This window comes from Cololabis saira, chromosome 2 (genome assembly GCF_033807715.1).
Source record: "Cololabis saira isolate AMF1-May2022 chromosome 2, fColSai1.1, whole genome shotgun sequence".
Taxonomy (NCBI): Eukaryota; Metazoa; Chordata; class Actinopteri; order Beloniformes; family Belonidae; genus Cololabis; species Cololabis saira.
The window spans coordinates 14,085,179-14,110,866 of NC_084588.1; the positions used below are offsets into that span (position 1 = coordinate 14,085,179).

Below are 25,688 nucleotides of genomic sequence, written 5' to 3' on the forward strand. Positions count from 1 at the left end.
AGGAAAACAACTATACTTATCTAGAGGCAACATGGTGTGAGATTTGCAGTTATAAGATAAGGTTTAGGAATACATTTATTTATTGAAAGTAAAGAAGCTGTCGGACCGGCGGTGGTCTGGCTGCAGCTCCGGATATCCGTTCCCATGCTGTAAAGACGCTTATACCTCCTGTTCTATGTCTTCACCCTGTAATCATTTTACTAGATATTTTTATACTCAAGATAATCTCTTTTGAAGGTCCCACATTACTGAAATGATCACTGAATAAAAATAGCAATAAGATGCTAATAAGGTACATCAATTTTGCTAAATAAGATTAAAAGAACCAGGAGGAGAATGTTGTTCTTGATGTGTTTCACCAGTAAAACTTGGTAAAGAAACAAATAGGTTGTATGTAAATGGTAAAATCCCCTCATTACTATGCATCTATTGATGTTCTTGACCAGATTTGTGAACTTTTTCACCAGTAAAATAAATTTGATAACCTGTAACAACAAGAACATACACTTAGAACCAAATGTCAGCTCTTCTGAATGTCTGGTATAAGTACTGATTATTGACTACGGCTGCAAGCATTCACAGCATATTCAATTTATAGAAGATGCAACTTTTCTTAACTAAGCTATACTCCCCTGTGTCTTAGAGAGATTTATTTCTCCCAGTTCCCACGCTGGTAGACAACAACAATTGCTTCTTAAAGATCCCTGCTGATATCTTACCTCATCGGCATTGATTTAACACACACCTAAATGCTCCAGAGCACCTAACTGTTTTTTATCAGAGGTGCTCACTTTGCTCAACAGAAACAGAGGGTGATATTTCCTTTTCACAGGAATCTATGTGATGAGCAGAGTTTCTTGTTTGAGTCTTAGCTGTATTTTTCCGTGTGAAGTCTGTTTATTCTCGTCATGCTGGTGAGCTTGTCTTCAAGATGCACGCTGCAGCTCACTCAGGGACCGCTGAGACCGGCTCCTCCGTCCTTCAACCACCAACAGGAAGGTGGTTATAGAAAATGGACGGATGCAATATATAAATTATATATTAGCAAATCCTCCGAACGAAATAAGCTACTCTTTGCAAATCTTCAACTCCTTTTCTAAGTTTAGTGCTTTAAATAGTCTGAAACCAGCTAATCAAGTACAGATCCGAAACCTTTCCTGGAAATATGTACGTTAACCCTTCAAATTAAGTCTAGACGGATCACATTGTATATGTTTGAAGTCTTACATTTTGGGAGGTTTATGTGAGTCATTCGACTGCAGCAGCCACCCAGCCAGGAGCTTTTAACACCATGAAGACCATTGGTTCCTGTTCAGCTCTGGCCTGCAAACAGCATCAGTGTTAATACATCTGACAGTGAAAACAGCAGGTACAAATCAGCAGCGTGTCACGGTTACGTCCCTCTGAGGAAAAATACACCAGAGAGTATCTTCATAACTCTGCATCCCCGCAGCTTTGAGGCGTCATTCACTTTAACGTCTCATTCCCCGTGGCTAAAGTACCGCGTTTGTGCCCCGCTCTCATTTCAGTTTATGCGTTCAGTACAGTCTGATGGATGAGGAGGTAACAGCTGAAGCAGTGGTTGCATCAATGTTTTAATCAACCACGGCGGGCCTGAATGAGAATCATCACTTCTGGTGTTGGTACAAAACTGTAAATAGCCCTGAAATTACAACCGTCCTGATAGAATAAATTATTATAAACTACACAAGGCCATTTCTGAAGAAAGTGCAGTGGAGCTGGTGCTTGTGCCCTTTCCTTGTCTTTTACAACCTTGTTAAAGGCCTGATATTGAATCATGACAGTCTGTGCAAGTTGATCATAATGGGGTTTCCATGGTGAAGAGTTCTGATTGGCAGTTAAGGTTTCCATGGTGAAGAAAGTGCAACATCCTATCTGACGTAAACTAAAAATGCACTAATACTTTGTCTCCCACTTTAGGGGTTTAAACAAACACTGACACTCCAAATGATATTTCTTTGACGCCGTGACCCCTACGAGGCATTCTCTCACATGTCAGTAAAAGTAAAAGTAAAAACTGACAACTTAAAGGGAATGTTAGAAACCCTGTTCAGATTTTACACTGGATCCTATGAGAGAGCTGGATACCTCTCGGTCATGTGGAAGCTTCAAGCAACAGGGAGACGGAGAAAGCAGTTTTCAGCAATGTTGGTGAAAATGTAAGGCTCATCAATTAAAAAAAATCTCTAGAACAGGTTAAAGAAAGTCATTTTTATTTTATATTTTCTCCCATTTGGCCAAATTTCAGTCCCACTCTACCTCTGCTCTTGCTGCTCATTCATTGCTATGAGAATATTTCCTGTTAAAACTTTGATTCTTTCAGAAACAGTACAACGGACATAGATAGATGTGTGATGTGAACACCTGTACAAATATATCCATCCGTCCAAGGTTTGAGGATATTTTTAGAGAAACAGTTGCAGCATTTTTTTTTCTAAAAATTTCAATAATTGTTGGGAACTTTTTTAGGTTTTTTAGGGTCTACCCAAAAAAGTTGCAAAAGCCTCTGAAAACGGTAACTGACTTTATTTATTAGGTGTATTTATGTAGTTAGTTTGTTATTTTTTTAAGACAGAGAAATGCACATGGGGAACCAAACCAGAATGGAGAAAACAATTTTACGCTTTTAAGCAATTAGCAAGAGCCCAGGGACAGGCAGTTACAGCTACCCAATCACAATTTCTCCAATTTCTAAACATACTGAAAAAAAAAAATGAATCCCATCATTTCATTCTTTCCAAAACTGTAAATACTGATACTATTTTCAGGAAAATTGGAGCAGTGAAGGATTTTAATGGAGACTTTGTGAAATTGCCTTATATGTTTACTTGATTCGGGAGGAACAAAACTCAAATTGACGGGTCTGAATCACCCTGAACGCCTGGACATAAGGGGATAAACTTATTGCCCTTGTTATTAAAGGTTAGCATCATTTATCGTGCCATTCAAAATGAGCCGGCTAATTCACTGTGAACAGCTGTAAAAGCAGCAGCCTGAAGGATAAAATAAGCAGCCTTTAATTGGTTTGTTCTTCTCATGGCAGAGGAAGGCGTGTGTTCTTCCTCTTGGTCATGGCAGTGGAAATACTGAACCGCCGTAGGCAACGTTTTCCTGCTGTATTTTTAACCACTGCAGTGAGGCGTTGGGAGAATTAAGCCACGTCGACTCACGCAGGGTGACATTTATGGGACATGGTCCACTTTCAGGAGTAAACACGCAGAGCCGCTCCGCTGACATCTCTCGCCGTGTCCGTTGGCGATTCGGCACGTGAAGCCGTGGCCTCAGCTCAGCACTGACTTGGCAGAAAATGTGCAACTGGCTTTAGTGGCTCCAGAGCGTTTCCCATCATGCACCAGGGATGCGAGTGTGTAGGCTGGCTCGGCTTTGGCTTTATCCACACTAACGCTGAGCACCCACTCGCTGTCAGGCTCACTCAGACTTTCAAGCACAGGGGGAGGTCTTTTTCTGCAGCAGCTTTTTTTTTGGTTTGTGAATTGACTTTGATAAAGATTGAGGGATATTAAAATCTTAAGAACATTTGACAGAGGAATTGAAAGAAATACAAGATAATGAAAAAGAGCCAGTGGTCGTTAGAAGCTGCTCACCAAATACACTGGATTAAAATGTAAAAGTAAAAGTAAAAGTAAGGAGATATTTGGTCAGTTTGCCGGTCTGTGCTGCGCATACCGGTATGTGTGCAAACACAATGCCAAAGAGGAAGGACATCAGAAGGGATCTAAGAGAAAAAATTCTTGCTGCCCATCAGTCTGGAAATGGGTTATAATACAATGTCCAAACAATGTCTGGAAAACATTCAAGATGATTAAAGTTAGATGGATAGATAGATAGATAGATAGATAGATAGATAGATAGATAGATAGATAGATAGATAGATAGATAGATAGATAGATAGATAGATAGATAGATAGATAGATAGATAGATAGATAGATAGATAGATAGATAGATAGATAGATAGATAGATAGATAGATAGATAGATAGATAGATTGATAGATAGACAATATCGTTTATATTGATTTAAAAAAAAAAACACCTTTTTTTTTTAATGATTTTGATATAGCTTATTTTGTGACAAATTGACTTGAATGTTTTATTTGAGATTTGCACAAATGTTTTGTTATTTGCACAACTGTCAACCTCAGTGGAAAAGTCTGCCTGTTACTGTCTACATTGTATTAATTGCACAGTGTATTTTAATTTAATTGTTATGCAGGAAAGGGATATTTGTTTTATTTTATTCAAGAAGCATTTTTATTCTATATATGCAGGCAGTTTATTTTTATTTCATTTGTTTTATACATGTTGATATTGTGCAGACCTCTGTTAATAAAGGAACCTGTGTGACATTTGGCACGAGGCTTTGTATTAAAACTGACTGTTTTTTTAAGGGTTTGCCTCAGAAAAAAATGAAGCTAACAGAGATGCTATGCTATAATGCTTTGGGGGAAACCCCAATTATGGCACAGAAAAAATATCGAGATATATATCGAGTATCGCCATTTAGCTAGAAAATATCGAGATATGACTTTTGGTCCATATCGCCCAGCCATAATAGATTCCAATAGCTACATCACAGACTAGAGAGATTAGCAACGGTATACAGTATTTCGGTATCACGGTGGTGACAGCATGAGATTTCCAGCTCACAGTGATGGTAATTAATCATTTTAATATTATGCAGCGCTGCCGACATAATTCCACATAAAAAAAGAAAATGCACAGTACGGTCACCATGAAATACTGCGGTATACTTTAAAAAAAGAGCACAAGACCTGGGTCCCTGCAGTCCACCGTGAAGTCCTCCGAATCCCCAAAGGGTTTAGAAATTCACTGTGAGGTCATCTGTGCAACGTGTAAAACTCGGCTGAAAACGGGCCATCATCGTCGTCAGAACCATGATGCAAAGCAGCGTCACAAATACACGGCTGACTGGACTAAAAATAAAAGATTCAATGCGTTGCAAAGGTCAAGTCTGAGCATCGGATCCACGGACATCTCAATGTTGAATCAATAATGAAAATATATCACGTCATGTTGTTTCTCATCTAAGTTCATCTGAGATCAAAACCAGTTTAATTAACATTTTAATAGGTTTAATAAAAAAAGATTCTTATAAATAATCATCTTCCCAGTGAGACATCTACTGAGAATGACTGAACAACTGTCATGAACGGGAGCAAACCAGCCGGATGAGGCGACCAGCTCACGTCCTCAGCTCTGCAGACATTTTCTTTTCCTCGGGCAGAGCCAACGTGGCTGACAGCAGGTCACATCTTTACTACCACATCCGTCCTCCCTTGATTAATCCCCCGTTACCGTGAATGGCGTTAGCTGGATCAGGGTCGCCGAGTACATTTGCGGAGTGTTTCGTTTCCATGATAACAGGCTGGATGATGTGTGGGAGCAGAAGTGTCTTTTTGATTGTCCTCGGACACGTTAATATCGTGAATGAGATGAGAGAGGCGGTTAATAAGCTTTTCAGACATGCAGAGTATTTATATCTGTCAGCTGGAGTGGTGGCGGTGTGTGACGGCGCAGAGGGAGCAGAGAGGGCGGCTGGGTCACGTACACTCACATCAGTGTTACCACTGCTTCCATCCGTATTCAAATCCAGTCTTTACTGGGAGTTTCTTGGTTTTAGGAGGTCAGACTACCAGGATTTGTTTTTAGGGTGTATACAACCCTCCCTGCTTCTAAACCTTCAGCTTTCGTGTTGTAATTAAAGTTATCCATGAATAACCTCAGATTACATCAGCTCACAAATTTTATTTATTTATTTTTATTTAACCTTTATTTAACCAGGCAAGCAATTTAAGAACAAATTTCTTATTTACAAGTGCAGCCTAGGGGGGTAAGGGGAGGGAGCCAAGATGAAGAAAAACAAAGTTACAAAATACACAAAAATACATTAAAACACAATACAAAAGATAAAACAATTAATCAAGTAAAACAGTCAGTATGCATGAAGGAGGGCTAAAGGCAAGTGCAGGAGTCGGTTGTACTTAATAAAAGATGTAATTTGAAGGTGGAGATTGAAGTGAGAACAGAAAGTTTAAGGGTTTTTTGTAAGGTGTTCCAGTCAGAGGCTGCAGCGAACCGGAAGGCATTGCGCCCAAAGGTGGTGCGGACAAATATCAGTTCTACAACTGCAAAAGAAACAAAACAAATCATGTTGTCTGAAATAAACAAAAGAGCAGTTTATTTGGAAAGTTACTACCATGCTACTGTAATGATGATGACTTAATCACATCCAGAAATAAGCCAAAGATTTTCAAGATGAAATTATTTATTGATTTTATTCAACAGCTGGAATAAAGGGACAACAATAGCACCTTTGTTGCCCATTTGTCTTAAAATGTGGAAGTTAATCAATCATCATCATCATCATCCATCCATCCATCCATCCATCCATCCATCCATCCATCCATCCGCCTAGTTCAGGGACATGGTGGTCTCCTGTCGTGCCTAAGATATATTTTATGACTGCATCTTCTTTTCCAGTCATTTTGTTGTAATTCCATGTTTGAGTTGTTGAGGAAATCATCAGCATCATAGATCCCCGAGGGATCCTTTTTTTTCACTTGGAAGCATGGCTCCCATGTGGAGGTTTTTCTGCAAAGAATGTGGAATATTCAAAAATAATAATTATTTAATCATTTGTATTGGCTGCAAGGTTAATAAAAAAAAACACAGAGGAGCAACAACCAAAACCTTGCAGCAACAGAGTTAATCTGACACACCAGGGCCCTGCTGAGCATCCCAAAATACTATGAAGCTACGAAGCAAAGTCTCAGGTCTTCTTCAGACGTCTGAGCTGCGGCTCGTCCGGTTGCAGGAACAGTAGCAGTTCCACAAAAGACCACCAGGGGCTCGCTCCAAACGTGAGTCGGTCTCAGGTAAACTTGGCTTCAGAAATAAACATATTTACAGCTTGGTACAAAAAATAAATAAACGAAAAACAACCTGATGGTTTTGGTCCCCATCGTGAGATTTCACATCCACGACACAGATCCAATCTTACCACCGTGAGTGCAGACTAAACTCTAGCTCCGTTGGTGCGACCTTATACACAGAAAAGTAGAATTATTCTTTAGGAGAAGTGATGTGCGGAGGAAAAATACCGTCGGATCCATCTTTATGATAAATTAGCTTTGACAGCACAGATAAGACTCGACATTCTCCATTTCAGGAATAACAAACGTGCGTCTCTTATTATCCTCCCCAGTGGTTTCACAAGCTGGTGTGTGTTAACAAGTAAGCAGAGGTTTCCAGGGAGATTTTTATCGGTTCCTTCTTTTATTTTAACCAGAACTCGTCTCCGACTGTTTACTTTGTGTAATTAGTTTGTAATAATGAGCCGGGCTTCTGTTGTGGCTCGCTGGAATAAGAAGATTTGTTCTAATCGGCAACACTGAGGCCTTCTTCCTGGCTCCTCTGTGGGGCTCTGTCAAGGTTATAGAAACTTACTGGCTTACGTTGGCTGTCCTCTCGGATCATAGAGGAGAGCAGACTAATGCTATGTCAAAGATAACGAGAGGCACATTTACGTGGTCAAAACTGTGTTTTTACATCAGAACTTTCAAAATGAGCTTGTTTTCTCTCTTTAACTATTAAATATCCTCAGAAAAACATACTAAACATCTCAGGTTGCTGTTGCAAAATCCCCCCACCCTCTAAAAAAAGGATGTTCAACAACATTATTGACCATTTCAGCCGCATGACTCATCCCTGAAGCTTTTCTGTCTCATAAAATGTCTCCAGATTCACTCAGTCACAGCTTTGCTGTAGCCCGAACCAGGTCCATCCATCCATCCATCCATCCATCCATCCATCCATCCATCCATCCATCCATCCATCCATCCATATTTTATCCACAATAGAACAGATAAAACATGTCAGATGTTGAGAAGATGAGATATTTTACCATTTAATGAAAAGTGATTCTTCCTTTCTGAATTTGACATTAAAAACATCTCAAAACATTTGGGGCATTAGGTGGGATACTGAAAAGACCTGGATGAGCCGTCTTAAACTAAATGAGTTAATATGCAACAGGTCAGAGACGCAACTGGCTATAAAAATAACTGAAAGTCTGAAATAAGGACGCACCAATCTGACTAAACCTGAATCTGTAAAATGATGGAGACTTTGAATATCTCATCATCTGCAGTGATAATAACATGAAAGGCTTTGGGGAATCTGGAGAAGTCTCTGTGTGCGAGGGACAAGATCAAAAAACATCTAGCTGGGATGCTTGTGATCTTGGTCCTCTCAGGCAGCAGCGCAGGAATATCAGGCTCAGCAAAACGTATGGAAATCTGTGTGTGGGAAGACGGTTGGCCGCGCCAACGACCGATGCAGGTTAAAGCTCATCCGTCTTCTCTGAGCCAAAGCTTATTTAAAACAGAATGGAAAACTGTCCTGTGGTCACATTTATCAGGAAAGAGCAGGGACCATCTGGATCGTTATCAGCACTCAGTTCTCAAGCCTGCAGTTCTGACGAAAATAGTATTCAACATCTGAAGTGGATGAAAAACACACTTGAATGCAATGAAAGACTTCTGAACAATATCAGCTCTGGTCTGAGGACGACGCTGATTAAATGTTTTGATATGTGAGAGCAGATGACGACGATGCAGACGTCGTCTGTTTCTGGGAAGTCCTTACATCTCCCAGCAAGATGATGCTGAGCAGGACGGTGCATTCGTGAAATCACGCGGCTTTAGCGGCGCTGGCCTGGATGCCAGTTTACGTGATCTGCAGCTTCAGCAGAAGAGGGGCGTTGTATTACACCCTCTGCGTGTGATTGAGAGAGAGGCGTGCACAAACGTGATGCCCGACGACAGTTGTGCACACGCCTGAGAAGCAAAAGGGCTGTTTATGTGTGGGCAAGTGGATTTAGCAAAACAGGAAGTAATTTGTGTGCCAGTGAGAAATAAAATCTTCTTCTCTTTGAATAAATGCGACGGGAAAGGAGTTTATAATTTGCCAAATTGTCATGACTCAATTTAAAGTGTTTATACATCCGCGGTGTCCGCTTTGACAGCTAAAAGGAACTAAAGCCAACAAAGGGGAGCCAGATTCCTCTATATAAGACCGGGATGAATGTCCTCCTGTCTCGGGCTTTGTCCTCATGTGTTGCTGCAAGCCATTAGAAAATGACCTTTTATGTTTATATTTTATGTATTTTCTCTGTTCTATCATGAATGAAATATGGGTTTATGAGTTTGGTTGTACAAACATCTCCAGTTTCATTCAGTAACAGCTCCTTTGCAGAACCAGTTTCAGTTTATGATATTTCGATCATAAACTGCATAAACGGCGCTAATTCACAACAAAATACATCGTACAGCAATTTACAAAGTAAACAAGCTCATTTAGATACAATTAAAACTTGTTTTTAATTAAATTATATTCTAATCCAGTTCAGTTTATTATAATCAATTTATGATCCATTTGAGTCCAGTTTATTATTGTGTTCATAGAAAGCTTTTTTTTCTTTCTCAGAGCAACGAGGGAGAAAACAAACAGATCGGGGTCAAACTCGCTTCTTCTCACTGGAATCCCAATCTGGTTGAGACTTGAGACTTTAATTTGTCACGTTCCTCTACGGTTCCTGGGCGGTGATGAGATAATTAATGTTCATTTCACCTGTCAGTGGTTTAATGTTCATCTGACCAGTGTAAACGTGGTCCTGGATGCCAGTGCGGCTCCAGGATGTGTACGAAACAGCGGGACATGAAGAGAACAGTCAGTGCTGGTTTCATCTTTACTGCCAGCGCTGGTGTTCTGGCTGCAGCCAGCAAATATCTCCACCGCCTGTCTGGTCAAATGGCCAAGCATCTTTTCCTCTTTGTTTGTTGGATCGGCAGCTGAGCAAACTCAGGTATTTAAACAGTTTCAGAGGAGAGTTTGACGGTAAAACAACAGCATCTGAATACTCGGCCACCGAGTGTTTGATCACTAAACACGGCGCTAACAAACGCTGGCTGGTGCTTCACGCAAATGTGATTTTGATTCTAACTTGTTGGCTCATCTTGCAGCTGCCGATTCAACTGTTACATTATTTTGGTGTTGTAGAGAGAAAAACAGGTGACCTCTCGCTGCACTTGATCTTCTCTCCAGCAGTGAAGACCGGCCTGTGACAGCTCGCGTTTCTGATGTGGAGGATCAACACGCTTGTTTCCAAAAATAGATCCCCCGCGTTGAAGTGCCCTCATGCTTAAACGAGCTGCTGATGCTGCTCGCCTTCACCTCGTGTAGTATGTGATGCTACGTGCATGCTCTCATGCAGTCCGCACCTCCCCTCCCTCTCAGAGAAATGCTGCAATGCGTCTCCACCAGCCAAGACTGGGTCAGTATAACTCAGCTAGCATCCAGTGAGGTGTCGCCATAGCAACAACCAATGAGATGTGTGGCTGAGGAATTAGCTTTTCCTTTTTTCTTTTGCATTATTATGCTGATTTTAAATGAAAAAAAGTCCACTTGGTGGATCAAACCCATCATATTGGCTTTAGTTGATGGAAAAGGAAAATAAGATGGCAAGAGAGCAGAAGAGGAGAAGGGCGGGGCTGAGGATCCCGAGCACGGCCATGTGCTCAGGGTTGTTGTGAAAAATGCCGGAAGACGCTGTATCATCGGTAAATGATCCTGTCTGAACCACTACTTTAGTCAGATCCATTTGGAGGAAATGGTGTCAGCAACCTCTTTCTTAAAGAGTAATTAGAGAAAAGAGCTGAGCATTCTCAACACTCAGCAGCAGCAAAACATTTTAAGACTTTTTATGGCTCACTCTTCCTTGAAGTACTGTCGCCATCATCGTCTCTGACGTTTGAGGTTTAAATCAGTTCTGAGGTTTCAAGCATCAGGAAATTATTAAAAAGAAAGAAATGATGTGGCAAGTACTAAGTACCCTTTTACTGCAGTCATAGGATTTAAAGCTGCAGCCAGGCACTGCCAGTCCTCAGCCATGGGTTCATTTATCATCAGATGTTGACCAGATCATCATAACAGCAGATGTTTCTGCAGTTGGCTGGGCAGAAGCAATTAGATGCTTTAACACAAAACCAAGAGTGAAAAACAACAAGAGTCGTATTGTAGCAGGTGGAGCTGCACATCAGTGTGGACTGAACAAGTATGGCTTGTTTGGAGGGATTCCAGGAGAAAATCATGGAAAAACCACTGAGGTTCACAAAACCGCTCCTGAAAAAAACAGCAGACATGTTTGGAGAAACACCTCAGGCCCACTGTCAAGCACGGAGGTGAAGGGATGATGGTTTGGGTTTGTTCTGCAGTCTCAGGACCCGGGTGGACCATGAGGTCCTTGATATAGCAGAGTGTTGTAGAGACAAATGTGAGGACATCTGTCTGACAGCTGAAGCCTGGTCAAAACTGGGACATGGAACCGGCCAGTAGACTAAAGCACAGCAGCAAATCTACCCCGGTATGAAAAATAAATACAAATAAAAGGATCAATAATCTGGAAAGACCTAGTCAAAGTCCAGACCTCAATCTAATTCAAATACTCCGGCCTCTAAGAGGGCTGAGAAAAGATGGATCGTCACAAACTCAAATCACTGCTGCTGAAGGAGGATCAACACGCTACAGAACCATTGCTTTTATTTATTTCTTGAATAAATAACGTCACAGTGAAAAATGTTACTTGCTGATTGTTTTTCATCTGAGATTATATTTGTCTAAGAACCACAATGATCAGCTGGTATTTGATCCTTGTCGCGCACGCATGCGCACACATTAGTTTAAAGTAAGCTCCTGTAACTTTTGCAAGACTGTTAATATGATTTTGTAATTTAATACTGTTCACATATCATTTTTATGTACATCCTCTGAATTAATGTTTTTAAAAACAAGCTGGTGAAATGTATGTAAAATTGTATGTAAAAGGAATAAATGAAACAAGTATAAGTATGCTGTTTATTATATTTGATGTGGTCCCATAAAAACAAAATAGTTTGAAAAAAAAATCTGATTTTTTACAGACTTTAAATAAGACAGATATTGACTAAAATGCCTTTCTGGGAATGTGTGATTGTATTTCACCTGTTTATTCTCATAACAGCAACAAGTAGCCATTTAATGTCTCGATTACTCACTGAAACGTTGCTCTTTCTTCTGTGAACGTCGTTATTTGAGCTCATATGGGTTTCTGTTCGTGTTTTTCCTGCAGGCCAGCGAATTCTCCAGTATCAGAGTGATGACCTGGAGACCGTTGTGCTGGTGAACCCGTCAGAGGAGACCGCTTCTTCAGAGGTGAGTCTCATTCACGCCACATCTCATCCACGTGTGGCTGTCTGGAGTGTAGAAGAGGTGAAGACGTGTGATGGCTCGTGGATGAAGATGTGTGATTACTCCTGGATGAAGACGTTTATTTTAAGTGTCTCAAAGCAAAAGGGTGCAGCGTTGACATCAAAATCAAAAAAACTGAAGAGTGCCGGTCGGTGGCGTAGTGGGTTAAGCAGCGGCTCACATACTGAGGCTACTGTCCTCCTGCAGCGGTCGCAGGTTCAAATCCTGGCCTGCGCACCTTTGCTGCATCCCCATTCTCTCTCTACCCCCTTCCTGTCAGTACACTTTGAATAAAGGGCCACTAAATCCCCCAAAAAAACAAAAAACTGAACAGCAAAACAAGTGGTAACTACAAAGATCTGGTAAATATGAAAGAAAGCTAGTAGTACATATGCTGAGGTCACGATGACAAACACAATCCAGGTGAGAAATGAGGACAGGAACCAGAACTATACAGAGATAAAGGGTTAAACTCTAGACAGTTTGGTACAAAACATGCTAATCTGAACCATAACAACAGGTAAAACAGAAACAAGACAAAACCCAGAAGATATAGACTCTAAAACAAAGAATAAAAACAAATGAATGTTTTTTTCTGGTGTTTCACTCCGGAGAAGCACAGCAGGACCTTCTGTTCAGTATTCATCCGTCCACCTGGAGGTCCACGTGGACGGCTGTAATTAACACCAGAACACGCTGAGCTGAAGCTGCACGGTGTGAGATGGACGCACTGTTTTATATCTGCCAGCTACATGAAACTGCCTGCATCACATCTCTTTCCTGTCAGGGTGAAAATCTGGTCCACTTCTTTTTTAGCTTGTATGTTGGTTCCAACGCACACTTGTGTCCTCATGTTCTACCGGTTATCTGGTGCAGGGGAAGTAGCCTAAGTATGGAAGCCCAGACTTGCTTCTCCCCAGCCACTTTGTCCAGCTCATCTGGGGAAATGTCCAGCATGTCCTTGGTATTCCCAGTGGTGTAAAGTAACGAAGTACAAGTACTTCGTTATTGTACTTAAGTAATATTTTTGAGAATTTGTACTTTTATTGATACTTTCATTTTTCTGTACTTTTACTTTTACTTTTACTACTATTTTAAAGGAAAAAATCGTACTTTTAATCCGCTACATTTAAAATTGGACACGTCGTTACTCGCTACAAATTAAAGAACAGCACAGCGGGGGCTGATTTATGGTTCCGCGTTACACCGGCGCAGAGCTACGGCGTAAGGTACGCGGCGACGCACACCTGTGTGCGTCGATTTAACGCGGAACCATAAGGCGGACGGGAAGGAAGGGGGGCGCGTTAATATACCGAGAAGGAGACGCATCTCCCGGGAGAGTTGCGCCGCAGAGGCGGGCCGGAAGGCCGGAGGAACCGCCGTCGCGTCGAGTACCGATGAGGACTGAAGCCTGAATTATGGTCCGCGTTAAATCGACGCAGAGCCTCGCCGTAGGGTACGGGCCCTGCGTTGGTGTAACGCGGAACCATAAATCAGCCTTTAGCGGCAGCCGACGCGTGTCCATGCGCACCATTCTTTGATTCCACCCCTTCTAAGGTGGTTTTGGCATTTAAAAGTTCAAAAGTCTCATCCTTTATCAGCTGGGGTTGCTTAATGTTGTCACTGCATACTACAGGCTGGGGGTAGGGTTGCCACCCGTCCCGTAAAATACGGAATTGTCCTTTATTTGAGAAAAAAATGTTGCGTCCCGTATTGAACTAATACGGGACACGATTTGTACCGTATTTTCCTTAGTTTTTACATCATATTCTAGTTGAATTATTGAAATAAATTAACTTTTACACCATATTCTAGTTGAATTATTGAAATAAGTTAACTTTTACACCATATTCTAGTTGAATTATTGAAATAAATTAACCTTTACACCATATTCTAGTTGAATTATTGAAATAAATTAACTTTTACACCATATTCTAGTTGAATTATTGAAATAAGTTAACTTTTACACCATATTCTAGTTGAATTATTGAAATAAATTAACCTTTACACCATATTCTAGTTGAATTATTGAAATAAATTAACCTTTACACCATATTCTAGTTGAATTATTGAAATAAATTAACTTTTACACCATATTCTAGTTGTATTATTGAAATAAATTAACTTTTACACCATATTCTAGTTGTATTATTGAAATAAATTAACTTTTACACCATATTCTAGTTGTATTATTGAAATAAATTAACTTTTACACCATATTCTTCACCCGTAGGCTATATTACATCTGGGCTGATATGGACATACGTAGCATAGGAGGATATTTCAGCTGCTAGTATGGTTGTCTGTCTGTACAGTCATGCAAGTTCAATGCTATTAAAGCACTTTAAACTTTAAATCAAAGCATTTTGTTTTTTCATATAAAATAAACACATTTTTATTCAGTTTAGAAGTTTTGGGGCTTTTTTTTTGGCTCCTGCGCTGCTGAAATCAGGGCGTCCCTTATTTCTATTTCTGAAAGGTGGCAACCCTAGCTGGGGGTGAACCTGTCAGCGGGGCCAATGGGGTACAGCGGCAGTGATGAGCAAAGGGAGAAATTAAAATGGGGTAATGGAAACAAACGCTAAAGGGGTCAGAATAATATCACCATTATTTAGAGTTGTAAGCAAATTCTTGGATTCTTCATTTATTTGCAATCCTTTTGAAAATAATTTTGTACTTTGAATTTTGTACTTTGTACTTTTTACTTTTGTACTTAAGTACATTTTACACCATATACTTTTGGTACTTTATTATATTTAAGTTGAGGTACTTTTATACTTTTACTTAAGTAATGTTCTTAATGGGTACTTTTTACTTTTACTTAAGTAATTTTTTTTTTTTTTTTTTTTTTTTAAAGCACAGACGCCTTTATTTGAAAGTTCAAAGACAGGAAACAATGGGAAGGAGAAGGGGACTGACATGCAGCAAATGGTCCCCGGCCGGGATTCGAAACGGGGTCCACTGCGTATGTGGCATGCGCTCTAACCACTCGACCACCTGCGCGCCCTACTTAAGTAATTTTTAAGCAGAAAATTTGTACTTTTACTTAAGTACAATATTTTTGTACTTTTTCCACCTCTGGGTATTCCTCAGGTGTCCTCCCAGTGGGACGTGCCCAGAAAACCTCATCCGGGAGACATCCTGTCTCCTCTCGACTGGGAGGAGCAGCGGCTCTGCGCTGAGACCCTCCCGGATGATGTTCTCACCCTATTTCTAAGTGAGAGTCCAGACACCCTGCAGGGGAAACTTATTTCCCCCTCCTGTATCCACGATCTTCTCAGAGAATAAATAAAGTCTCCTGTGTTTATTTTGGGTTTCTTTTTTTTTTTTTAAAGGAAAAAAAGCTGTTTCATTTTAGTTTGTCTAATCTTAAGATATTAAAAGTGCTGTTTGTGAAGGTTAATAGTCAAAGCTGCAGGACTGAAACCTTTGATTTTGAGCACACTTGATCCCTGAATGATTCTGGAAAGTACACCAAACTGTGCACTCACTCTTTCGTCTTCAGCTACTCTAAAGTAGACATGCATCTAAAATAAACACATCCAGCAGCTGCCGTCTCATTTGCTGGGTAAAAATAGTAAACACTTTTTCAAAGGATATTATTTCAGTATGATGTGACGTGTTGAATCAGAAGTTGACAGGAACGATTAAACTCTGAGGATTCATTTTAGACTGCTACGTTTAAATTTGGTGCACCGTCTGAGCAGATCCTGCAACTCAGCAACCTTTTGTCTGAAACTCAGAGTCTTTGAATTCCTAGTTTAATTTGAGTTCTTTCTTAAAATGTCTCCCTTTTTCTGTCTGATTCCCATCGGTTAATGGCCTTGTTCACCTCAAACTACATTAGCAAATTCCTTCATGCTTTTGTTACCTCTCGTTTAGACCAGTGTTTCTCAACCCTGGTCCTTGTGGACCACTGTCCAGCATGTTTTAAGGCCGGGACTCACCAACCCGATTATCGGCAGTTGGATGCTGCCGGTGGTCGGGCAGTGGTCACGAGGTCGGTTTCTCGAGTCGGGTTGGTGTGTCCTGCGCAGTCGTCCGTTGTGCACATCTGATCCAGTTGCTGATGGTACTTGCTTGAAGCCATTGCTGGTAAAGGAGGTTCGACTAGTTATTAACACAAAGGCTTCACTTACTTTCCCTCCATGGATTGTTAATAAGACATTAGAAATGATAAAAATGTATTATCCACTTCTCACAATGTTTTAGTGTTTTTACTGTGCATTTTACATACAAATTATGCAGAAAACCATTCAAAAAATCATTTCAAGGGGTTGTATTGCTTTCTTTTATGTCTGGGGTTTGAACACTGGCACTAGTTTTCAGTATATTCTGTATTCTCTCCTCCCCCCAGACTCGCGCTCTGATCACAGACTCTGCTGTGAATAAGCTGCTGATCCTGAGCGGCCAGTCCTCTGAGCAGGGAGGTGACATCCTTGTGCAAGGTGGAGCTTTCACCTGGGAACATTTCTCTAGCATCATCTGTGACGCTGAAGTAAGCCAAGCATGCTCTCACTTTAAATTCTTTGTTACAGTCTACATATCTGGATCAAGTTCTGATTAGAAGGAATAGACAAGCACAAATATCTCGCTGCTCCTGTTTTAGGTGATTGAAGCCCTATCCAGGAACTCTGAAGAGCACCCATCTAAGCTTACGGTTTCCTGTCAGGGAGACGGGGGCTGGAGCTCCCTGGGCCACAGCCAGGAGCAGCAGCCTCTTGAAAACCTGTTGGAGTACCGATTGAACCCTGAACCCCATCTCCCCGACATGGACGGAGTGACAGAGTTCACCGAGTACGTCTCAGAGACGGTTGATGTTCCATCACCTTTTGAGCTCCTGGAGCCACCGACCTCAGGAGGGTTTCTGAAGCTTTCCAAACCTTGCTGCTACATCTTCCCTGGAGGCAGGGGGGACTCTGCTCTGTTCGCTGTCAATGGATTCAACATCCTGGTGGACGGAGGGTCGGACAGGAAGTCCTGCTTCTGGAAGTTGGTTCGACATCTGGACAGGATTGATTCTGTGCTGCTCACCCATATTGGTGCAGACAACCTCCCTGGCATCAATGGGTTGTTACAGAGAAAGATTGCGGAGCAGGAAGAAGAGAAGAACCAAGGATCGGGCTCCAGCAGCAATGGGGACTGGATGAAGAACCTGATCTCCCCTGAACTAGGGATTGTGTTTTTCAATGTCCCAGAGAAACTTAGGATGCCTGAATCCACACTAAAGGTGAAGCGAAGCATTGAAGAAGCCTCTCTGACACTGCAGTATCTCAACAAGCTTGGTATTACACCAGAACCTCTTCACAGGGTGGTCAGCAACACCATCGAACCCATCACACTCTTCCACAAACTAGGCGTGGGAAAGCTAGACATGTATGTCCTAAACCCTTTAAAAGAAAGCAAAGAGATGCAGTTCCTGATGCAAAAGTGGGCCGGGAACAGCAAAGCCAAGACAGGCATTACGATGCCAAATGGAAAAGAAGGAGAAATATCTGTCCCCTACTTGACATCGGTTACAGCTCTAATTGTTTGGATTCCACACCGTCCAACAGAGAAGATAGTCCGAGTTCTGTTCCCAGGAAATGCACCACAGAATAAAATTTTTGAGGGCCTCGAAAAACTGAAACACCTGGACTTCCTGCGATACCCAGTGGCCACTCAAAAAGACATATCATCTGGTGCACCACCTCCGATCATCAAACAAACTAAAATAAGGTCAAGGACGGACAGCAAAGAGAGTCTCAAATCTTCCCCCAAACCTCACTCTAAATCAACTAAGAAAGACACCAGCGGCCAAGAGGAAGACGCAAAGAGTGACACCACTAAAGAGAATAAAGTTGAAAAGAAAGAGGAGAAGAAACTTAAGAGTGAAAGTCTAAAAGCCACAAAACAGCAGAAAAACAATGCGGTGGCGCCCGGGGCAGACAAGACGGACAAAAAGAAGATATCCAAGGAAAAAACTTCCAAGCCAGAGAAAGCCTCCAAGATGGATGAAAAGAAAGACAAAGAGAAAAAAGAGCTAAAAAAAGAGAAAGTAAAGAAAGATGAGAACATAAGAAAAGAAGAGAAAAAAGAAAGTAAAGCTAAAGAAGACAAAAAGAAAGATGTGAGTAAGCCTGAGCTGAGAAAAATCACCAAACCTGACTTAAAGCCACTCACCCCTGAAGTGAGAAAAACGTTGAACAAGGCCAAGACTCAGGCGAAGCCCAAGACTGACAAAAATAAAGCAACTAAGGAAGCAGCAAATGGGAAAAAGCCAGTTGCTAAGAATATCCCTGAAGAGGTTGCAGCAGCAGCTCTGGCTGACAGGTCCATCATGTCTTCACCTGAAGACCTCACAGAGGACTTTGAGGCCCTCAAACAACAAGAGATGTCCAAACACAAAGCTGAGCCTACTCAAAACGATATCACTTCTGGGCCATCGGCACTAACAGATGCCAAAGTTTCTTCCTCGGTTTTGCCTGAAGAAAAGGCTGCGTCTCCAGCCACTGAGATACAAGCCGTTTCACCGAAATCCCCTGTCAAACAGGAGGAAAACAACAAAGTGAGTAGTCCATCAGAACAGGCTGCAGCTGCTCTGCAGGAGGACACAAGTTTTGGGTTTGACAAGAAGTACGAGGAGGAAAAAATGGAGAAATATGACAAATACTCTGTAAAGGACAGCTTAACAGACAAATCCAAGAAGAGTGAGAGCTCAGAGGAAGAGGGCGATGTCATTGAGAAAGCTGAACATGAAGAAACAGAAGATGTTGAGATCCAGAAACACAAAACAGAGGAAATGAAAAAGGACAAACCTGGAGAGGAGTGGTATGCTAAACCAGCCGAGCAAACACTTGCATCAGCTGCAGTGCTAATAACAGCCTCTGCCTCAGAGCAGTTCTCCTTCATCCAAGATGAGACCATCCCTGGTTACTCTGAGACCGAGCAGACGCTCTCTGATGAGGAGATCCATGATGAAGTGGAGGACAGGATCCCACCGCTACGCTATGATGTTGGGTCTTATGATGTCTCTGTTCCTGACGTTCCTGGCACATTTGACTCCATGCACGGTATCAAAGAGATGAAGAGCTCCATAGTGTCTGATACTGCAGACATCAAGCCCAAAGCCTTCGTAGGCCATGAGCCTGAACTTGCACCATACCCTGCCATCATTGCTGCTCCTCTTGCCGAAGAAGAGCACATCTCCTCTGCAACATCCATCACTGATTATGACAAGCTTTCATCCTTTGCCACATCAGTGGCAGAAGACCAGTCGATCGCCTCTGTGACGGCTCCTCAGACTGACGACTTTGGAAGGAACTCACTCCTGCTGGACACCATCAACAATGCCCCGTTGCGTGCAGACATCATCCAAGGTAAGGACTATCTCCACTCAGCAGGAACTATCTCTCCAACCTCCTCTTTAGAGGATGACAAGTGCTTTAAGTCTCCTTCCTCTGATGAATACCAGCCCAACATTCCAGAGATAGACGGTGATGCAAAGATCAAATCAGTCCATGAAGAAGAAGATGATGAGGAAGATGAAGATGAGGACCAGACCCCAAATGTTGACATCCCTCTGGGTAAACTTCAAGAGGGATACGAGCATGCAGCCACCCTGTTGCGCCAGGAGAAAGAGAAGTCCCCTTCTCCCTTCCTTAACACACAATCTGCAAAAGAAAAAGAGTCTCCCTTCAGTCCAGAAGGATTTAAAACTGTTTTGGATACAAAACCCGTCTCCCCACTTCCATCGTTATCCCCTGGGTTAGAGTCCCATTCCAGGCAGGAGAGTGAGGAAAGATGCTTAAGTCCTGATGACAGCACCATGAAACTGGCGTCACCCACACAGTCTGTGCCAACAAGCAGCAGCTACTCTCCAACCGAAGAGAAACCCCTTAAAGACGAAGACAAAGATGAAGCTGTGATTGACATGAAAGCTGATGCCCTGAAAGCTGACAAATCAGTCACTATCTCAGACAACACCTCCTTTATCGCCCTGACAGGAGACAAGACCGCATTTGAAGCATCTGAGGAATCTGATGAAGACAGTGAAGATGAATACTTTGGCAAAAAGGACTTACAGCCTGCTGTAAAAGCAAAGCTTATGGAGGCAAAAGAGGGGTGCTTCTTGGATGACGACTTCACATTCGAGGCAAAATCTCAACAGAAAGAAACAGAAATCAAGAATTCAGAGAAGAAACAGGTGCCCTTGAGTGCAGTGGAGAAACCAAAAGCTCCAGTGATGTACTCAGATGAAGAAGAAGATGAAAATGATGATGACTTTCCAAGTGGGCTTGGAGCTAAGCCCTCTTCGACCGATCAAGACAAAGTGGATTTTAAGAATGGCAGCACTGAGAAAAGAGACACTGCCGGTAATGAAGCTGAGAAAAGTGTGCATTTCGGTCTTTATGATTATCCTGAGAAGGAAAGCAAAGAAAAGGCTGTATATACAAGACAAGACACTCCCTATGTGCATGGCAAAACATTCTCTTACGGTGACATGTATGACAGCAAAACAAGCTCAGAGGACTCTGATTATTATCGTCAGGAATCTGAGGATAAGGAAGACAGAGACACTACAAAGGTTGAAGTAGATCTCAAGAAACAGGAGCCTCCACCATCGGTCAAAGTCATGGATAATATGCCAAAAAATGAGGAATTGACTGGCTCTTGTGGAAAAGAATCATCCACCTCTTCAGGGCTCGAGTATAGGAGCACTTCAGCCTCAACTCCAGCTGAAAAAGAAGCCAAAGACAAGGACACATTTGGGCAAAGTGAAGGCAGTCCTTTCCCACTGGGGGATGACAGACCTGAGGCCTCCACAATTTCTTTCTCACCAGGAAAGGACTCTCCTTTCTCAACAGGAAAGGACGCAACTTTCTCACCAGGAAAAGATGCAATTTTCTCACCAGGAAAGGTTGCAACTTTCTCACCAGGAAAGGATGCAACTTTCTCATCTGAAAAGGACTCTACTCTCTCACCAGAAAAGGACTCTTCTTTCTCATCTGAAAAGGACTCTACTTCCTCATCTGAAAAGGACATAACTTTCTCACCAGAAAAGGTCTTCACTTTATCACCAGGAAAGGATTCTGCTTTGTCACCAGGAAAGGACACTACGTTCTCATCATGGAAGGATTCTGCTTTGTCACCAGGAAAGGACACTACTTTCTCAACAGGAAAGGACACTACTTTCTCAACAGGAAAGGATTCTGCTTTGTCACCAGGAAAGGACACTACTTTCTCAACAGGAAATGACACTACTTTATTTGGGAAGGACACTACTTTCTCACCAGGAAAGGACTATCCTTTCTCACCAGAAAAGGACACTACTTTCTCAACAGGAAAGGATTCTGCTTTGTCACCAGGAAAGGACACTACTTTCTCAACAGGAAAGGATTCTGCTTTGTCACCAGGAAAGGACACTACTTTCTCAACAGGAAAGGACTCTATGTTCTCAACCGGAAAGGACACTACTTCATTTGGGAAGGACACTACTTTCTCAACAGGAAAGGACACTACTTTCCCGCCAGAAAAGGACTATCCTTTCTCATCAGAAAAGGATTCTACTTTCTCACCAGAAAAGGACTCTACATTCTCAACAGGAAAGGACACTACTTTATTTGGGAAGGACACTACTTTCTCAACAGGAAAGGACACTACTTTCCCGCCAGAAAAGGACTATCCTTTCTCATCAGAAAAGGACTCTACTTTCTCAACAGAAAAGGACTCTACTTTCTCAACAGGAAAGGACTCCACTTTCTCATCAGATAAGGACTCCACTTTCTCACCAGAAAAGGACTCTTCTTTCTCATCTGAAAAGGACTCTACTTTCTCATCTAAAAAAGACATAACTTTCTCACCAGAAAAGGTCTCTAGTTTCTCAACAGGAAAGGACTCTACTTTCTCACCAGGAAAGGACTCTACTTTCCCACCATGGAAAGACTCTACTCTCTCACCAGAAAAGGAGTCTACTTTCTCAAAAGGAAAGGACACTACTTTATTTGGGAAGGACACTACTTTCCTGTCAGGAAAGGACTCTCCTTTCTCATCAGAAAAGGACACTACTTTTTCACCAGAAAAAGACACTACTTTCTCACCAGGAAAGGACTCTGTTTTGTCACCAGAAAAGGACTCTACTTTATTAGGGAGGGACACTACTTTCTCTTCACAAAAAGACACTATTTTCTCACCAGGAAAGGACTCTACTTTTTCACCACAAAAGGAGACTACTCTTTCATCAGGATATGACTCTATTGTGTCACCAGAAAAGGACTCGACTTTATTTGGAAAAGACTCCACTTTGAAAGACCAGATTGAGAGCACAACATCTCTGTTGTTTGCTAAGACATCCGACAAACCAGCTGTGTCAAGCTTCAATGAAAAAGGTGCTTGCTTAGAGATCGATATGCGAAAACTAACTGCAAGGGATGAGGAGGATTATGATGATGATGAAGTTATTGGTGAAGATGATGAGGAAGAGGAAGATGAAGAGGAAGAGGATGAAGGCAGTATTGATTCTGATATGGAGAAAGGTGCCAAAGAGAGGTCAGAGAAGGATGTAAAAAGCCCAGTCAGTGAAATGTTTGGGTCAAACAGGCCGGAGTTTATGATTTCTATGGCTGGATATGGCTACAACAGTCAGGGGAAGCCAAGTATGTCAGAACACAGCTCAAGCTCGCTCACTAAGGCTGACAATGAGGCTAAGACTGACTCCTCACCTGGCAGTGGAAAGCCAGTGGATTCAGGTGCAACAGGTTTCTCTAGTTACTCTTCAGGGTTAGAATATCCCTTTGAAAGAGAAAAGAAAGAATCGTTTTTATCAAGTCAGATTGAAGACAAAGACGATTTTACTTCGAAATCAACAGTTGACAGTTATTACCAGAGCAACAGTGCTGACCCTGAATTTGAGAAACAGAAGACGCCAGATCTTCTGAGTAAGAGTTCACTGGATACAAGCTTTCAGTATACAACCACAGCTGCTCCTGGATACTCCTCCTCTTCAGCCTACAGCTACTCGTCCTCCACCTCAGGCTCCCTCTCTACCAGCCGTCAGTTCGGAGAGGAGCTGGAGACACCGGCCTCTGCCGAGCCTCCCTTTGAGTACTCCTCCTTCAAGGATGAACACTCACTGGTCATGGACACTCCCTTCTCCAGCTCAGCTGGCACCAAAGACGACTATCTGGAAGTTTCCGAGAAACAAATCACTGCAACGGCCACAGCAGAGTCTACTTCCGGTTTAGCCCGCTTCTCACCCCTCAGTCCTTTTGAGGAGGTGAAATCCTTCCCCTCCCTCTCATCCACTGCTGTTGCTGAAGACAAGAAGCTCCATGCCACTCCACTAGGTGCATTTGCAGATAAAGGTCCTCGGTCTGATTGTTTTTATAAGCCTGAGTTGCCTGAACGGAGCAAGATAGACTCAGCTCCTGGGTTTGGGGCCATGGCAAATCCATTCTCTCAACTCCCAGACTTCTCCACAGACAAAGAGGCTGCCAGTGCTGCCCTGTTTGGTTTCACTTCTTCACCCCGACCAGACATCGAAGGCAAGCATTACTTTGAAGAAACTGACAGCAGTGAAGAAGAGGATGAGGAGGCATATATGCGTGAAATGACTCGAAGGTCTCCCTCCAGTGGCCCGATTGGTAGTCTGTCAAGTTCTGATAAACCCCTTGGTTCAGTGGTCAGTGAAAAAACAGGCAGTACACTTCCAGATGTTCTTGGCTCTTACATGCCTTCAACCCTCAAGGCCAGTGAAGCAGACACAGCAAATGGACCCACTGAGGTCAGCGCAACCCCCACCCTACCTCCGGGGGCAGCAGCTTCAGCCTTAAGCAGGGTGGAGACCAGAGAGGGGGCAGCAGGTTATGTCAGGAGTACATATGAGTGGGAAATGCCAAAACCTCAGATGGCCATGGTGCCTGGAGACTCCCCTCCCCATTATCGCCACGATGATGACTTTGAAGAGGAGTGCGAAATGGAACCGGAGCATCCTGCTCGCCCACTTTCACTCTCTTCAAAAGATCAGCCATTCCGCTCACCATTCTTTGCAGAGGAGTGCAGCCGAGGCGAGCAGGACGACGATGACAGCGATCTGGATGTACCCATGGGAGCCACCTCCTCTTACACCAGCCGCACCTCTCCTGGATACTCATCCTCTGAGTACAGGCAGCGCAAAGAGGACCTGTCACCCTCCTTCATCAACCCCTCTATGCGTCAGCTTTCTAGCGATGAGGATGATAAAGAGGAAGGACACTGGAGTGATCAGTCACAGGAGGGTGATGAACATGATCTTTCGGTCAAGAGAAGGGTTCACAAACAGCCCCATCATCACCAGTCCCACCAGCCTGGTGGGTTACCAGCAGGATTGGGCCTGGCCACAGAGGACACCCCACCTACCTCTGTCAGTGAGTCCCTGGCCTCTCAGTCAGACTCTGATGTGCCTCCAGGCACTGAAGAATACCCCTCAGTTGCTGGTGAAGGCAATGTAGACTCAGATGAAGATGGCGAATACATGCCCGTTGACAAATCAGCCAAAGGAGGAGCTGTCCATCATTCTGCATCCAGGGGGAGTCATGATCCTCCCCCTGCTCCCCTCATGGACCCTCACCCTCACCCCCCTCATCCTGATGTTTGCATGGTGGATCCTGACTCCTTGGATAAGGGCCCAACGAAGAAAGAACCAAAAGCCAAAGGCTTAAAGAAGGCCTCAGGGAAAACCAAATCAGCATCCCCAGCTAGACGCAAGAGGTCGCCAATGCCAGTCAAACAGACGCCTTCTCCCCGCACTGCCTCACTTAAGAAAAAAGAGGCTGACAAGAGCTCTCGTTTGTCTCGTCTGTCAGATGGACAAGGCTCTAAAGATGATGACCTCTCCAGATCAAGCTACAACCCTGGAAAAGGGATGACAAATGGTGTCAAGAGCAGCTCGGGTGAGCAAAGTTACCTTTTTAGAGGTAGATTTCAGATAATTCTACACAGAACCCAAATGTTTTTGCGTAATAGTGACTGGTTGTGTTTTCCCAGGTTCTCAAAAGTCTGGTTCTCCAGCTGCTTCTGGCCTTCCTATTTATGTGGACTTGGCCTACATCCCTAACCACTGCAGTGCCAAGAATGTAGACCAAGAGTTTTTCAAACGCATTCGCTCTGCATACTACGTAGTGAGTGGAAATGACACTGCAAGTGGTGAACCGAGTCGAGGAGTGCTCGATGCTCTGTTGGACGGCAAGGCTCAGTGGGGATCCAACCTTCAGGTATAGTTTAGTATACTGAGGTTAGCTTGTACCCGAAAAGTATTTTCTTACTTAAACTGACATTCATTAGGCTCCTATTATATGAAACCCCCGTAAAGTTAGGTTATTTTTA

The 25,688-nt window shown here is 42.8% G+C and overlaps 1 protein-coding gene across 1 annotated transcript in view; it reads left to right on the top strand.

Moving 5' to 3' along the window:
• The window catches only part of map1aa (microtubule-associated protein 1Aa), a 58,951-nt gene that overhangs the window by 29,636 nt on the left and 3,627 nt on the right, over nt 1-25,688 (top strand). The window contains exons 3-6 of the mRNA XM_061738618.1: nt 12,229-12,311; nt 16,705-16,845; nt 16,957-25,255; nt 25,350-25,576. Of these exons, the coding sequence (XP_061594602.1) occupies nt 12,229-12,311; nt 16,705-16,845; nt 16,957-25,255; nt 25,350-25,576 (8,750 nt within the window). The remainder of the gene's footprint in view (nt 1-12,228; nt 12,312-16,704; nt 16,846-16,956; nt 25,256-25,349; nt 25,577-25,688) is intronic.